Raw genomic sequence first — 18,133 nt, forward strand, 5'->3', positions numbered from 1 at the left:
TCCGTGTGGAAGTACAGAAATTGGACTCTAAACGTGATGATTGCACTTCTTTTGTCATTATAGTAAACGATATCAAACATGATACAAAAGCTAAGTTAATGAATGCTCTGCTGTGGCCTGATGGTGCTTATATTCGAAAGTTTTACGAGACAAGGAAGACAGATGGCAATAATGAATGGAAATGAGAACAATCACTCACGATGTATTTCATATAACTGTAAATCGCTTAAACTTAGAGTTAGTGAAATAAATAAGTTGTGTGAAAATTTTGATATAATTTTTATACAAGAGCATTGGCTTCTACATGAAGAATTAGGTTTACTTAAGTCTATACACGAGGAATTTGATGGGATGGGAGTGTCCGCGGTTGATTCTTCTAAATTACTTGTAGGTCGACCGTTTGGAGGTGTCGCTGTGCTATTTAGGAAATGTTTTAGTAATTTTATTACATTCAAAAATTTTAATGACCCCAGATTGTGTGGTATAGAATTGATAGACGATAGGGAAAGTACCTTGATGATTAATATTTATATGCCGTATGAAAAAGACGACGATTCTTTATTTGAATTTATGGGGTATTTAAGTAAAATTAAAAATATTTTTGATGAGTATAATTATTATAAAAATATAGTATGTGGTGATTTTAATGCCGATCATAGGAAAAAATTCGGGAAAGAGTTGGCAGAATTCTGTAGTGAAGATGATCTGATTTTATCTGATATTACCAGACTTCATGATAATAGTTTTACCTTTCTTAGTGACGCCCATGGTACAACGAGTTGGATTGACCATGTCATTTCTTCTCATGGCGCTGATACGTGCATATCTGAAGTCAATGTTATTTATGATTCATTTAGTTCTGATCACTTTCCGTTAAGTTTTAAGTATGAGTTTAATGTCAATAGTTATAAGATTGGGAATTATAAAGAGTATACTAATAATAATGTAGATTCACTGTTTGCTAAAGTTGATTGGAGTAATGTTAAAGAACCAGAATTACGTAATTATTGTAACCTTACAGAAAAGTTGTTAAAAAATATATATGTTGACTCCAACTTAATATTATGCACCGGATGTAATGGGTGCTCGCATAGGAAAGGTATAGATGATTTGTATAATGATATTGTTTGTGCCTTATCTAGTGCCTCCATAATGTGTTTTAAAAATAAGAAAATAAAAAATGTGACCCATATTCCTGGGTGGAATGAAAATGTCGCAGAATACCATAATGTGGCCAGAGAAGCATTCCTTCTATGGGTTAATAATGGTAAGCCTAAATCTGGGTCATTATTTGAGGCGATGCGTGTGACAAGATCACAATTTAAAATGATTTTACGCAAGTGTAAATCAGAAGAAGAACAGCATAGGGCTGATTCTATGGCTCAGTCTTTATCAAAAAATGATTATGCTGATTTCTGGAAAAAGGTTTATAAGTCTAAATCATGTACTCCTGTTCTTACAGAATCTTTGGATAATGTTAATGGTGAAAATGATATATGTAACCACTGGGCCGCTCATTTTGAGGAGCTGTTTAATTGTGTTCATAATGATAGTAATAAGGATTATGTTCAGAGTATACTTGTTAATTGTAATGATGATTGCGGTTGTGAGGTAAATGTCCAACAGGTAGCGGGCATTATTAAAGATTTATCTAGTGGTAAATCCCCGGGAAATGATATGTTGAGCTCCGAACACTTAAAGTATGCTAGCAATAGACTAACAGTTATGCTGTCCTGTCCATCAGTTTGCGTTTAAATCGGGTCACTCCACAGATACATGAATATTTGTCTTAAAACAAGTTGTTGAATTTTATACTCGGCAAAATAGCCCTGTATATGCTTGCTTTCTTGATGCCTCTAAGGCATATGACAGAGTAAATCATTGGACTCTTTTTAAGAAATTGTTAAACAGAAAGATGCCAACCGCAATTGTAAAATTGTTATCGTGTTGGTACTCACAGCAACAGTTTTGTATTAAATGGGGAAGATCCATCTCCCGATGGTTCTATGTAAGAAACGGAGTGCAACATTAATCGCCAGTATCGAGCTCTTTGCATTCGAGGTAACACTCTTTGTAGACGTTTTAGTAGATGTAATGTGAAGGTTAAATGTAATCTGTTCAGGTCGTTTTGTACTAATCTGTACTGTTGTATGTTATGGTCTAACCACACTGTTAAGATTATTAAATCTTTGGAGGTGTGCTACAACAATTCATTGAGAATGTTGCTAGGTTTACCTAAGCACTGTAGTGCTAGTAATATGTTTGCCACGAGGAGAATTCCCTCTTTCTACGAGCATGTACGTAAGTGCGTCTATGGTTTTAGATTAACGAACGAACCATTTGTTACGAGATTCAAAGCTCTACACTAAGTGGGAAAAACTCCTATTTTAGTTTGATCTTCCGGTTTTGTATTATTTGTTGTATATATAGTATATATGGAATATTTATTCTGAAATAAAGTGATCAAATCAAATCAAATATTATATGTTAACACTTTCCCCATTTGTAAAAATTTAAAATCTTCTACTCTATAACATGGTTGGAGGTATCTTATACTCTAAATAATAGATTGTAACAATCATAAATTGATGTCTGTGTTTTTATTCTCTCCATAATATTTAGGGTACAGCTGTAGGCTACAGTACTGGTAAAAACTATTTCCATATATATATATATATATATGTTTATAAAGTTAAAGTTTTTAAATAATAAACCAAACAAATTAAGATGCTTACTGCCACCATTTTCGTAAAACAGATACGGAAATCTACATATATTGCATCACCAGACAAGACAACGGAAAATCTGTTTTCTTGTCCCAAGTTCCACAACCCGAGGTGCTGTTTTCAGTACTTTGTCGTTCAGAAAGACTCTTGTCTTTTGGGACCTGAGATGTCCCAGAAGCCATCTGATCCTCTCTGACCTGCTCATCATTGATGGAGGAATAAATTGAGACTTTCTGGTCTGATTAGGAATCGGTCTATTTCTCAATTTTTGCACTTTGATTTTCTTTTTTACAACGCCAAGAGCAATGATCGTTGTAGTGGCGCTTTAAAATCGATTGATTGATTTATTTTGTAAATGCTGCCTCTTTCTTGACCACCTCAAGTGATCCCATTAATTATGAGTGTTTTACAAATTGATAGCCTACAAATACCTTGGTCTACTACTTCACTGACTTCTCGTCCAAGTTCATTAGCCATAATGTTAAGCCAGGATGGAAAAGATAATCTGTCATAGCCATACACCCAGCATACAAATATGCATTCCATGGCGGCAAATGTCAACATGACGAAATTAGCTGATAGGAGTCCAATAGAATTACCCAGTATACTCCAGCCTATAAAGAGAAATCCTTTAAGCCTCCTGATAGTCATGGGAATATTTTCAGTGATCTCCTGTCTACACCTAAAGGTAAAATTTCTCACAATTCTTTTTCTCTCTTTTAGGCTCTACTACTACTCTTTTGGTTAAGCTATTTTTAACAGACTATTTATATTATATGTTAACACTTTCCCCATTTGTAAAAATTCAAAATACTTCTGTGACACAGATGAGAGAGGCAAGGCACATCATTGTACAGCTGGCTAAGAGAACCTTTGGTTAATTGTCAGCCGCGTAACAAGGGGGTCTTGTCAGGGGGGGCAAACAGGGGCTGATCCTTCCAGACACCAAGTACTTGAGCCACAGCCCCCCCATGGTGGGGGCTGTGGCGAAGCGAATTTTGGTAAATGACACCCCTAGATCGTCGGAAATGGTACTCTCGCACATAAAATTCATGATAAATGGCGCCTCCAACTAGCGCGTTACATACGATTAGTGGGAGTGTATTTTTTTAAGGTGGCCTCACACGCACAGTACAGCCCAGCGTCACAATTGTGTATGAGATGCCCGCGCGTGTTCTATGGACCGGAACCGCGCTTGGTAAACCTGTCTCTTCTTCAACGTATATAAAAAAAACACAAATAAATACGACATATTAACGCAATGTATATTAAGATTAGCCATATACTCGTGTGTTTGAACTAAATAATAAACTATACAGTAGTCTATAAACATTAAGTGTTACATGTACTAGTAATTGTCCACTTTGTCTGTGATCATTTGAATTCTATAAGCATTCAAAGTTGAACATTTCGTCTTCCTGTAACTGTCATGCGACTAAATGTGTTGATAACGCTGTCAAAGTTTGCATTTTCAGAAAGGTCTCTTTCAACTGATATTAGGGTTAACGATGATAGCCGTTCTTCTCCCATGGTTGACCGCAAGTAGTTTTTAACGAGTTTCATCTTACTGAATGATCTTTCTGCTGTGGCAGAAGCCACCGATATTGTTGCAAATATGCGAAAAAGGATTCCCATGTTTGGATATGCAGTGTGTAAACTATTTTTGAAAACCCAATGCAGCATATCTTGCAAAGTTTCAATAGTTCCTTTCTCAGGTTTAAGTTCTTTATACAGCAAGCAAAACTGTTCATATTCTTTTTCAGCTAGTCCAATATCAATATCTTCCGAGTATGACCTAGCTAAATCACTGAACATGTCCATCTTTCCCAAATTAGCAGGCATTAAGCAGCCGAAAGGTCTAACCCGGTTATGGAAATCAGCAAATCTGTTTTTAAGTTCATTAATAATCTTATCGTATATAAAATAAAATACGTCTCTTCTGAATCTGTCTTCTGGATCTTTATGGGGTTCATCAGTAGCTTGTTCTCCTGGCATTCTTTTTCGTCTACGCAGTCTTCGCCTTGTGAATGTCGCAGTGAGTTCCTCTTCTGCAGCAATGGACGTTGCTGTATTTATGCATTCCCTAAAATGCTCTTCTGATCGTCTTTTAGTTACTATTTCAGTTGTGCTTGTAATCATAGCTGACGCAGTAACCACGTCTATCTTTATTTTCTGAAGGTATTCAGAAAGAATGTTGATGTCTGCTAAAATGTTTATCCACATTTCCAATAGAACCAAAAACTCAAACTTGCTGATGGCATCTAATAGGCCCTGTGCTTCCCCTACATTTTCAGGAGTTTTCTCCCTTCCTACAATCTTCTCTAAAGCTAATAACATTGCTGGGTAAGTATCTTTAACAGCCTTTACTGCTTTGTACTTACAGTACCATCGAGTTTCGCATAACCTTTGCAAAGTTGTTCTCTTCATTTTAAGCTCGTCTTGAGCATCTTGAAAGATATCCAGTCGTGGGTGGCTCCCGGTGATAAATGTATAGAGCTTTTGCACTGTCCCAAAAAAAGTTACAGCATCAACACATCCATTACACGCGTGTACCAGTACTAAGTTTAAATTATGTGCACAGCAGTGTACATATGTAGCAGACGAATTTTCTTTTTTTACGCGAGCCTGCAAACCAGTTAAATGACCAGACATGTTGTTGGCTCCATCATATGACTGACAACGAATCCGCTTTATATCTAATCCATGTTTTTCCAAAAGCACTTTTAATTGTTTGAACAAATTTTCTGAGTTGCTAGACTTTAAATCTGCAAACTGCAAAAAGCGTTCTTGAATAACAAAGGTATCATCTACGTATCGCAAACAGAACGATAACTGGTCTTTGTGTGAAACATCAATTGTGCTATCAAGTATAACACCATAGAAGTGAGCACTTGTGACATGCGACAGTATCATTCGTGTAACTTCCTCAGAAAGTGCGTTTATAAAGTCATTCTGAATCTTAGGGCTCATGTACATGGCATGTCGAGGACTTGTGGCTATGTGCTTTGCCAATACCCCATCGTATTTGGACAGAAGCTTAACTAATTCTAAAAAGTTGCCTTCATTTTCACTTTTTACTTTGCTCGTACAACTAAATCGAAGTTCTCTGTGTCCCCGAAATGCAAGGTTCTGTTTGGCCAAAAAGAATGTTATATCAAGCAGACGGTGCAACACCGCTCTATTTTGCGCAATTTGCTGCTCATACACTCTGAGTTGCTGTTTGTCTACAGTCATGCCAATGTTAAGACGTTTGGTGGTCGCTACAAATTGTCTTACAGAATCGTGATGAATAGATGACTGTTCGTGAGCGCGAAACTTCTCTGTAGCTTTCTTCCACTTGACGAATCCATGCGCAGGTTCTATAAATGATGGATTGAAATGACTATCTAATCTATCTGCAAACAGCCAACACGGAAAACAGTATGCGCAATCTTTCTTTACTGAATATACTAGCCAATCTCTAACAGATTTAACGCCATTTTTCATATCCCTGTAATACCAGGACGGTCGGAATGATCTCATTAATTTATTTTGAGGAAATATAAAGGGTTCATGTAGTCCTGGTTGACATGGACCTTTTTCCATAACTGCCCGAACAAACGCTGGTGTTCTTATTTTGTTCACAAACAGTGCTGGATCTGTTGGAAACGAATTTGTAGGATCGAGCAATAGCGAAATCGGTTCTTTCTGGATTTCTTCTATTTGAAGTATGTTCATGTCTTTAGGCTCGATTGTTGGCTCACTTAATTGTGCATCTTTGTCGTCTTGTAGTTTGGAAACGTTTCCGACTGCTGTTTTTAAAGTGTCGGTTTCTACATCACTGCTATCATTCCGCTGGTCCAGGTCCTGTTGAAAGTAACAAGGTGTATACTTATTGAATTTAATCATTACGATGCTCAGATATTTATCTTACAATAGTGATATGTGATGTGACGAATGATGAATCGAGTAGAGTTATACATTTATCTATACTATCAAAAGAGCGGATAACCAATTCAATACTGTAGTATTGTTATTATTGGCACTAGTGTTTAGAAATTGAAATATACGATACCCCAACTGTCCCGAAGTCATGCGCAGGCGTCTCTGGTTGGACCTGTATAAAAATATGTATAATATTAATGTTAACATTTTTTAGAATCGTTCTGATAAGCGGATCTTACGTCCCATAGATTATACACGTCACTTATCTACATACTTTCACTATCAACTGACTACAAAACATTAACTATTTTTACCTACAATAATTTATTATTTAATTTTGTTTTAATGATGTAGGCCTATTTATTATTATCATACAATTTGCTTTTTTATACAGTACCTCAATTTCCATTGGCACAATAGTTTGGGGCTGCAAATGAGTCACAGATTGGTCTTCCTCTCTAAGATTAGTCGTAGGCCTGTTGTCTGATCTTGTTGTAAATCTGTGCAACCCTCCTCCTGGTGGTACTGACTCTCTGTACCTAAACTTTGCACCGTGGACAGTCAAAATGTGGCTTCGCAGCCTATCTCTTCTTAATGTTTTTTTACAATAAAAACACTTTGTTCGTTCTTTTGAAAACATCGCGGAATGAATTTAATAATTTTATTCTATGCCAAAAGAAAGTGAATGTCTGTCCGGGAGTAAATGGAATGCTGTAATGCCCTTACAGGTAGGCAACTCGGCAAATGCATGGCGGCTTAGATAAAAGACGCCAAAAACCACAGTCAACTGACCGCATGTTAATGTACTGATACGCAGTGCGTCTTCCCACGAGTTTGTCAGTCAGGATTTTGTGTATTTCATATCATCTTACTTGAATATCATACTGTACTGACTCATTTGAAGCCATATCATATATCGTATATTTTATTCTTATCTTATATTTTCTTTCTTTTTCTTTCTTTTATCCCTATTTTGTATTTTATTTATTTTTTTTTTTTACTTGTTACCCAGCCCGATCGAACGCTTCTCAACCCGGTAAAATCCGCCAGGGGGGTATTGCGCCCCCCCTGCCCCCCCGCCTGTTACGCCACTGTTAATTGTTCCTTCTCAGATTTGGAAAGAAATCCGAAATGAATGTCATAATCGTCTCCATGAGGGTGAACTATAAAATCACAATCATTGTTATAGTGCATTGGTGACATACCATTACGAATAATACATAATATTAACAAAAGATAGGTTAATTTTATGAAAGAGGTTCCCCAAAACATAAAAGTTTGAAGTATTAATACAATATATCATGGAGAGAAAAAAAAGTGATTATTAAAAAATAATTTAATTTAAACCAAAAAGTCAAGTTGTTCTTCTGAAAGGGAGTCGACACCAACGCATGTGTTGTTCACTGTCATGATCTTGTTACCAGTACTCAGACACTCGTCGTAGATGCCGTTACACGTGTCCGTGTTCCAAGGGTTTTTACGTCCGAATCCAGGGCAGTTTGTTAGTGAATGAAGCAAACATGTAATACAATATGTACAGTATGTTAATGATCACATTGTAGTAAAAGGCGATAAAAGTTGAAATCAGCACCATTCCGTAACCCATTCCCATACATGACAAAAAAAAACTAAGTTTAAAATAATGGTTCTTCAGGAATAGTCATGGGAATATTTTCAGTGATCTCCTGTCTACACCTAAAGGTAAAATTTCTCACAATTCTTTTTCTCTCTTTTAGGCTCTACTACTACTCTTTTGGTTAAGCTATTTTTAACAGACTATTTATATTATATGTTAACACTTTCCCCATTTGTAAAAATTTAAAATACCTCTGTGACACAGATGAGAGAGGCGAGGCACATCATTGTACAGCTGGCTAAGAGAACCTTTGGTTAATTGTTCCTTCTCAGATTTGGAAAGAAATCCGAAATGAATGTCATAATCGTCTCCATGAGGGTGAACTATAAAATCACAATCATTTTTATAGTGCATTGGTGACATACCATTACAATTAATACATAATATTAACAAAAGATAGGTTAATTTTATGAAAGAGGTTCCCCAAAACATAAAAGTTTGAAGTATTAATACAATATATCATGGAGAGAAAAAAAAGTGATTATTAAAAAATAATTTAATTTAAACCAAAAAGTCAAGTTGTTCTTCTGAAAGGGAGTCGACACCAACGCATGTGTTGTTCACTGTCATGATCTTGTTACCAGTGCTCAGACACTCGTCGTAGATGCCGTTACACATGTCCGTGTTCCAAGGGTTGTTACGTCCGAATCCAGGGCAGTTTGTTAGTGAATGAAGCAAACATGTAATACAATATGTATGTTAATGATCACATTGTAGTAAAAGGCGATACAAGTTGAAATCAGCACCATTCCGTAACCCATTCCTATACATGACAAAAAAAAACTAAGTTTAAAATAATGGTTCTTCAGGAATAAAGAATAGGAAACCATAGAGAGACCATAGCCTAAACGGTTTCTGGAGTTGGCTTACAAATTCCAAGTGAATAATGATATTAATAATTATGTTAGTCATAACGCCTAATACAATGTTTCTAAGCACTTTACACAAAAACATGATCCATAAAATAGCCTAAAATACAAAAAAAAAAAAGAAGAAAAGCAGTGGAACCATTTACACCGCTCTGTTCTCCAGAACTTTGAAGCTCCCATATAAGAACTCGCCGGAACAGTATTCACTGGAGCTCAAGAATAAAGAATTAACAAAATACATTCATATAGAAAAAAAGGACCAAAATATTTCATGCAAAACTGGCGAAATTCATTTTTTCATTTTAAATGAGTTTCCGGTCATGGTGCAGTAACATTAAAATGTAGTGTTGTTTTTATTCATTATTTATAATTTTGGATTTCAAACCATCATTTTTTTGTTCTACAAAGAAAATTTTAATGACCTACAGGAGTGGGATAAAAATATAAAAAGACATAAGAATACCGAACTGGACTTTCTCCAAAATTGCAAAATGTTTGGAGTTTATTCAAAACTGAATTTACCTCTAAACATTGGTGAAATCCTCCAGACAGTTGCTAATCCGTTTTCTTGTCCAAGGTTCCACGACTCGAGGGGCTATTTTCGTTACTTTGTCCTTCAGACAGACTCTTGTCTTTTGGGTCCTGAGATGTCCCAGAAGCCATCTGATCCTCTGTGACCAATTAATAACAATAATTATTTGTTCATAGTACAGTATACGTTTATTAGAATTATTCATAATTGATTTTATTTACTACAGATTTCGAAAGTGTTTTTTAAGGACCAATATCTTTCAAGACACTAGATGCAAACACTCATGTAAACTAGCATTTACTCTATTCCCATTACAATATTATATATTCTTACCCATTCAACCAGATCTGATGGTGGAAACTGAAATTTCAGTTCACTTTGTTGGATCCTGAAGTATCTCTGAGTTCTACTCTATAACATGGTTGGAGGTATCTTATTATACTCTAAATAATAGATTGTAACAATCATATAGTGATGTCTGTGTTTTTATTCTCAATAATATTTAGGGTACAGCTGTAGGCTACAGTACTGGTAAAAACTATTTCCATATATATATATATATATATATATATGTTTATAAAGTTAAAGTTTTTAAATAATAAACCAAACAAATTAAGATGCTTACTGCCACCATTTTCGTAAAACAGATAAGGAAATTTACATATATTGCATCACCAGACAAGACAACGGAAAATCTGTTTTCTTGTCCCAAGTTCCACAACCCGAGGTGCTGTTTTCAGTACTTTGTCGTTTAGAAAGACTCTTGTCTTTTGGGACCTGAGATGTCCCAGAAGCCCTCTGATCCTCTCTGACCTGCTCATCATTGATGGAGGAATAAATTGAGAATTTCTGGTCTGATTAGAAATTATGTTAATTTCTCAATTTTTGCACTTTGATTTTCTTTTTTACAACACCAAGAGCAATGATCGTTGTAGTGGCGATTGATTGATTTATTTTGTAAATGCTCCCTCTTTCTTGACCACCTCAAGTGATCCCGTAATTATGAGTGTTTTACAAATTTATAGCCTACAAATGTTAATACCTTGGTCTACTACTCCACTGACTTCTCTTCCAAGTTCATTAACCATAATGCTAAGCCAGGATGGAAAAGATAATCTGTCATAGCCATACACCCAGCATACAATTATGCATTCCATGGCGGAAAATGTCAACATGACGAAATTAGCTGATAGGAGTCCAATAGAATCACCCAGTATACTCCAGCCTATAAAGAGAAATCCTTAATAAGCCTCCTGATAGTCATGGGAATATTTTCAGTGATCATCTGTCTACACCTAAAGATAAAATTCCTTTTCTCTCTTTTAGGCTCTACTACTACTCTTTTGGTTAAGCTATTTTAACCAGACTATTTATATTATACGTTAACACTTCCCCCGTTTGTAAAAATTCAAAATACCTCTGTGACAGAGATTTTTAAAGAAATCTGTAATGAATGTCATAATCGTCTCCACGAGGGTGAACTAAAATCACAATCATTGTTATAGTGCATTGGTGACATACCATTACAATTAATATATAATATTAACAAATGATAGGTTAATTTTATGATAGAGGTTCCCCAAAACATGAAAGTTTAAAGTATTAATACAACATATCATAGAGAGAAAAAAAATGTGATTATTAAAAAATAATTTAATTTAAACCAAAAAGTTGTAAAATTTGGTTGACTATTTTTTCTTTGAATTATGTTTCAAATATTTTTGGTCAAAGTGAATTTAACTACTGTTATGTTGTCATCATTGATGGAGGATAATACTTTCTGGTCTTATGAGGAAGCGGTCTATTTCTCAATTTTGAGGGTGCATGTATCTAGCACAGATGTTGTGCTTTCTTGAGATACATCACCCTCTGATACCTGAGATTCGATGTCAATGTTAGCAATCAGCTACACAACAAATAGATTTAAAAAAATACATAATAGTAAGGTTACAAACTTATACCTCGAAACAATGGTGCCAGCTTCCAGCTGCTGCTGCCCCAGTCCATTGAAACCAAAAAGAACATTGGCAGGCCAGCAATGAATAGCATGACTGCATAGGCAATTAAAAATGCTCCTGAAAAGTTAAAATCAGACAAGGGTTATAGCTATTGAGCCTCATTCCATCTTAGACAGTATCAATGTGCTATATCATAAACGCTGGGCATTCACCTAATAAGAGAACAAGATTTTTTTTAATCCAAACTGATTTAACTTTGTTATGGTTTCTAAAATAGGAACTAGGTCTGTAAATTTCAAAATAATATATACTTCTATATTATGGTGTAATGTTTCTTTGATAAAACATAGGCCTTTTTGAATGATATGTCATTTTTTTTTGCCTATTGTACCTGTATAAACACTTACCTACATTAAAATTGAGCATGAGACAGCAGGTCTTTGTCCGTATTTATATTATTTTGTTATATTTATTATTTAAGTAAACTGTCATTTTAATTTGTAATAGTCTAGATTATGATGCACACTGTTTTCACTTACCGGGTCTAAGCATACGAACATTTTGAAGAAATAGTAACAAAGATATTTTGTAGTAGGCCTAAGTTTCTCCAGAGAGTGAGTCATCAAGCAAAATGTTTCATGGCAACAAAAAAGCAGCGTCGTGCTCGATGTGGATACTAAAACATAGTATTGTTTGTAAAAGGCCATTCGGTAATTTTGTTGTTTATTTTTAAAAGTACTTTAGAAGCCTATAATTTAATTTACAAAAACTTTACTTACCGGTTCTAGAGACATTAGCAGAATCATCAGAAATGTAATAATAAAATCAGGCCCGTAATCGCCCCGCCCGCCTTTACAACGAACCCCCGTTGACCTACAGCAAACATCCATCCCAATCCCCTGAATGCCCACTATCGTACCTTCTTGCTGTATGAGCGTACGTCGTAACTCGATATGATACTTTACATCTTTATAATTTCAAAGATATACTAAAATTATGTGTTTTGTAGCGATGCGAAGAAATCAGCGACTGCCGTCATGTACACCAGCGTATTGTGTTAAAACGTTTTAGCCATAATCGTTTATCATTGAGAAACATTTTTGAATAAAGTAATTAAAAAATCAATATGAAACAACGTCGTTTTTACGAACAAGAGTTAACATACGAAGTAGAGTATATAAAATCTAAGCCAAAGTATATTAGCCTAGGCCCTAGTTAGAGACTAGTACCCTAGGCTGCTCTAGGGGTAGCCTAGTACCCTAGGCTCTAGGGGTAGCCTAGGTCTACATCATTCATATCAGTTCTGAGTGTTCAACATCTACAACCTAAACATTACACAGATATTATGATTTTTGTTATGATTTTTACTTTACGCAACACCAGTCACACGGTTGTTGGATCCACACGGTTGGGTTGTTTTTTTTGTGTGTGTGTGGTTTGTTTTACAAATTACTTTATATTTTTTTCGATAACATTTGATCTATTTCACAGAAAGGTAAGAGAATAAAAGAAACTATACTAGACTACTGTGTAAATAGCAAAACTTTGTATATAAACAAAAATAAAAACACAGCTGTGAGTGAAAGTGGAGAATTAAGAAACTAGTTTGGCTGCCATTGGATCCAAGATGGCAGATTATTTCAATTCTAGTTTAAAATCGTCCCTGTACAATTAGTCATTTTGATGCCCCATGGATGTGTTCAAGTGGCAAAAATGTGTATAACAATTATACAAACTCTCTTTTATAATACCGTATTGCTGGAAAGAATTATTTTATCTTATTTATAAATAAAACAAAAATAATGACCTGTTCAAATCTCTTTGCACCAATGGTTTACAATGTCTTCTAATCAGGATTAGCAGCAGCTGATAAGCAGTCACCAGGTGTAGCAAGACTAGTGACATTAAACCCATCACAACCATGTACAGTAGTTTCACTGCACCAGAAATGCTGGTTTAAACCCTGGAATAAAATAGGTACTGTGTAAAAAGGTACTGTGTAAAAAGGCACTCTTATTAAATGGATAATTAATTAGGTTTATCTTATGACATATAATATTATATCCATGTTACAATTTATCATAATAATTCCAATATTGTGAAACAAATTAATGCTATACTTGAGAACTTTAATCAATCAATAAACATATAACCATAGTAATAATATAGTACAATGATGACTTTTTTAGAAAGCGTAATAATGAAAATACTATATAATGCATATACAGCTACATATTTGTCTAATTAATATTTCAGTTTCTATAATTTACTCTACTTTAAACCAGACGGGGAGAGACGTTCCTATGCAATAGGCATATTTCTTTGACTTGAATTCTGCACGATATCACTGGACTAGTTTATAATTATATGCTAATGACATGCTAATATTTGCCCGGTAGGGCCTTGTTGTAGGGTTTTATGATGTCAAAGCAAATGTTATTAACACGATTTAGTGGTAAATTTAACTGAGATATATTTTTCTTCCAGGAACAAGTTAAAATCAAATCTTTTCAATCGTCGCAACACGTCAAAACATCGGTACATCACTTATCACCATGTACGAATCATCGCGAATGTACGTATGGCATGCCCATAGTGCTTTTAACAGGAGAATAATGAGTATTGAACAACAGCAGATCGAACATCACGCCAGAGCTTTTAAAATATGAAAGAATATGATTCTATACAGAATAGAAATGGGTTTATTATTTATTTGAGTATATAAGTATGCGAATTTAAATGTATTGTTTGTTTTATAAAAATAATTTAAAGTTTAAAAGTATCATGGAGAGACAGCGGGTTGTCAAAATTTAGACATTTTCAACATATGCAATTATCAATATCATCGAACAAAACAACTGCTGACACTATGGAGAAAAGTAGAAGGAATCTGAGTCATGCTCATCAATGTACAATTCTATTGATAATTTCTCCATTGTTACATGATAAACAGTATACACCCAAAATTTAGTTTTGCTAACCAATTCTAAAAAAAATTGTACATCTTATCATTAACACAGTAGTGTCAGCAGTTGTTTTTCTTCTTCCCTATTATGTGTTTGGTGATAATTGCATATGTTGAAAATGTCTACATTTTGACAAGCTGTCTCTCCATGATATTAATTTTAAACTCTGGTGATAAGTGATGTACCGATGTATTGACGCGTTGCGACGATTGAAAAGTTTGATTTGATTTTAACTTGTTTTTGGAAAGAAAAATATATCTCAGTTAAATTTACCACTAAAGTGATATCATCAACGGGTGAAAAATGCATTAAAAATGTGGACACTAAGTTGAAAAATGTTCCTTAAGGTATCAAAAACACATAAACAGGTTCAAAGATGTCATAAAATAGGGTCCCATCTGCAATTTGTGATGAAAGCTGGCAACTTGTCTAAATATCTTTAGTGGGTCAAAAGAAACCAGAAAAACTTTGTTGCTCAATCTGTAACCCTGTCTTTTATGGGCCTTTAGAAGATGGCGGCCAAAATATTGAAATAGCTTATATCTGCGTAATGGCTGGTGTTACGAGGTTCATTTTAGTGTCAAATAATTCACAACTTATATATTTATATTCACTCTAACACAACATTTTGTCCAAAAATGGCTGCAACTACAATTTCTGGCATTTTGACCTTGTCTTCTTATATCTCTGTACAAGATATACAAGATACAAGAAAACTTTATTGTCAAAGGGCAAACATGTGACAGTTGAAATTCTTCTTGCTTGCTGCAAGAACTCACCACACTACAACATAACTAAATACTAATCTTAGAGACAAAAAAAGAAATGCAAATTGCTTTTGGCCTATATATTTATATTTGATCTAATAAACTTTTTTGTCAAAAAGTGAACGTAAATATTTACATTTACATTACATTATTTATTTAAATATTTATTGATCTTTGACACTTACCTTTTTCTATCTCAATAACTACTGGTAATAGAGACATGTATTTGGTCTTAAATTATTCAGAACATATATGTTCATATTCATTCTACTAAAAAATGTTATCAAAATGTGACCAGAAATGCCTTCATTGATCTTTGACCTGAGTTTTTTTGTACCGCAATATACTGGTCACAGAAAGATAACATTTGGCTTAAAGTGGTCTGGGCATATATGCTTATATTTTTTATAACTAATATTTTGTGTCAAAAAGTGGATGAAACCTACCTATTTGGTAGGATGGTGGATAGGATTTGTGAACACATGATTCCATAATTCTATTTCTGAACAAATTTCTTAGCAAATTAAAGGATAAATTGGTACTAAATGTCTTTTTCCAATTTAAAAAAATGTCTATAACGAATTTATTGCAAAGGGCTTTTATTTCACAGAAAGATTAATGATGATACTGCCTATATTTTGTTTCAATTAAACATAAAATATATTATAGTTTACGATTGATAAAAAGTATGTAAGATAGGCCTAACTACAAAAATACCTTGTCGACTTGTTAGTGCATTATTAATTATTGCCATCGAGTTGTTGACAGGTTGATTAAATACACATCATTTATTCACGTGTGTATTTAATTCTCGAACGCATCGAAAAACCAACCAGACACGTCGATGAAAAACTTCTGACCAATCAACAACCGTTTACAATTAATGCGCCCTCTATGTTGAGTAAAATCAAAGGTGGTAAAATTACGCACCGTTTGTAAACCTTGCGTGAAATCCTTCCGATCTCGAAAAAACATAGTCCAATAGACATAAAATAAATCGGAATAAAAGTCAATGTTACATTTCTTTATTATGTAATGTATGTTTAAATTAAAAACATTTCTAAAACACATGCCAGCTTTTAAGATAAGATAATTTGATATGAAATGTTGAATTTAGCACTGAAACAATGCATTTAAAAAATGTAACATTGACTTTTATTCCGATTTATTTACTATAATTGTGAACTCGAAATAAAGTTTGACTAAAAAGTGCGATGTGGCCAAATATGGTAGTGATATGCCCAAATATGGTGTAGTGATATGCCCAAATATCTATTATACGTCCTCATCTTAAATATTGTTCCGTAATTTTCAATTCAATTTCTCCATGTCAGGCCCGTCGCGAATTGACGCTGTTCAACGGAAGTTTGTACGATTCCTGTCTTAATTCTCCCATGGAACTATATAGTTTGTCCTAATTTTTCCTTTTCCATTAATTCTGTTCAGCAATCGTCGAACGATATCTGATATGTTTTTTTTATATAATATTTTAAATTTTGAATTTGACTGTTCATTAATCTCGCTGTATAGCTTATATTTAAAATGTCTCTGGCCGTACACGTAATAGACATTTATTGCATATTCCTTTTAGCCGTGTCGACTGTGTACCAGAAGGGGAATTTTTCATAGACTACCATATACATTTAATAATCTAAACTGTAATCATATAGATATTTTTACTGATAGTTACTAGTCTACCACAAATATTGATCTTATTGTTAAACTTGGAAAATATTTATTTTTTTCATTTAAACGTAGAACAGAATTTTTAAACGCACTCACATGATATTTATTTATTTGTATATTATTTGGGCCAAAGGCCATATAAAATAAATGTTTCTTGGATTTCCAAGAAAGAAGAAGAAGAAGAAGAAGTTACTTATATTTATTTGTATTTTATTGTTAACTGTTTTTAATTGATGTTGTGCTGTTTTATGTTTCAAACTTGTTAGTGGCTGTATTTATCGCTGTTTGTTTCGATTGAATAAAGTGTAGACAGAGCTTAAGACCATTCAGCTTTTTATATGCCATTTATTTTGGAAACGCATTTCGCCCTGAACATCCATTTATTCGTTGTTGTTTGAAATGGAGCAGATAACCAATGTAGTAGGCTTATATACTGGAAATGAATGTTATAACAAGTATAATCGACGCTTGATTTTAATGTGATTGTAAATGTTATATTTTTCTATTTTCTTTTCCGATGTGTTTTAATTGTATAGTAATGTATTGGTAAGTGTAATATAAAACAAGGAAAAAGTTTGGAAAACCATTATGATTCAACATTTCCAATTTTATGCCATATAATTATTGTTCTCAATATGCTAAACATTTAATCCGTAATTGACGCGATGCCTAAATTAAAATAAATATTAAATCACACGACTCAATTTTAGACTAGTTGTTAATCTGAATCTAAATCACTCTAGGAAGATAAATTTTAGTATGATTGTATTTTATCTCAAGTCTAGTAAAGAATTCTATTGCTAATTTATCTACACTTTTAAATGATTGAGATATTTTTTAGAAGCAATATTAACCTTTGTGTTTTTTTGTTATTGTATATTTTGTATACCCGATAACAAATGAATTTGAAAAAAATAATGATGTGAATATAATAATCTGAATCACAACACAAAAATTACAATCTGCGCATGTCCTACGCAACTTTATAGGTACAATGGCGATTTTTTCGATGACGTAACAATTGTTGACCTTGAGTTAGTTTGCACGTAGTAGAGCATACTGTGGTTAT

General features: G+C 33.9%; 1 protein-coding gene across 1 annotated transcript; it reads right to left on the minus strand.

The window, feature by feature from the left end:
• Positions 1-4,121: 4,121 nt before the first annotated feature.
• Positions 4,122-10,775, minus strand: LOC144858716 (zinc finger MYM-type protein 1-like). The gene is made up of 5 exons (XM_078714813.1): positions 10,730-10,775; positions 10,363-10,541; positions 10,021-10,098; positions 6,781-6,822; positions 4,122-6,572 (listed from the first exon to the last, which is right to left on the minus strand). The coding sequence occupies exons 1-5, from the start codon at positions 10,773-10,775 to the stop codon at positions 4,122-4,124; spliced, it is 2,796 nt and encodes a 931-aa protein (XP_078570939.1).
• Positions 10,776-18,133: the final 7,358 nt, after the last annotated feature.

This window comes from Antedon bifida, chromosome 2 (genome assembly GCF_963402885.1).
Source record: "Antedon bifida chromosome 2, ecAntBifi1.1, whole genome shotgun sequence".
Taxonomy (NCBI): domain Eukaryota; kingdom Metazoa; phylum Echinodermata; class Crinoidea; order Comatulida; family Antedonidae; genus Antedon; species Antedon bifida.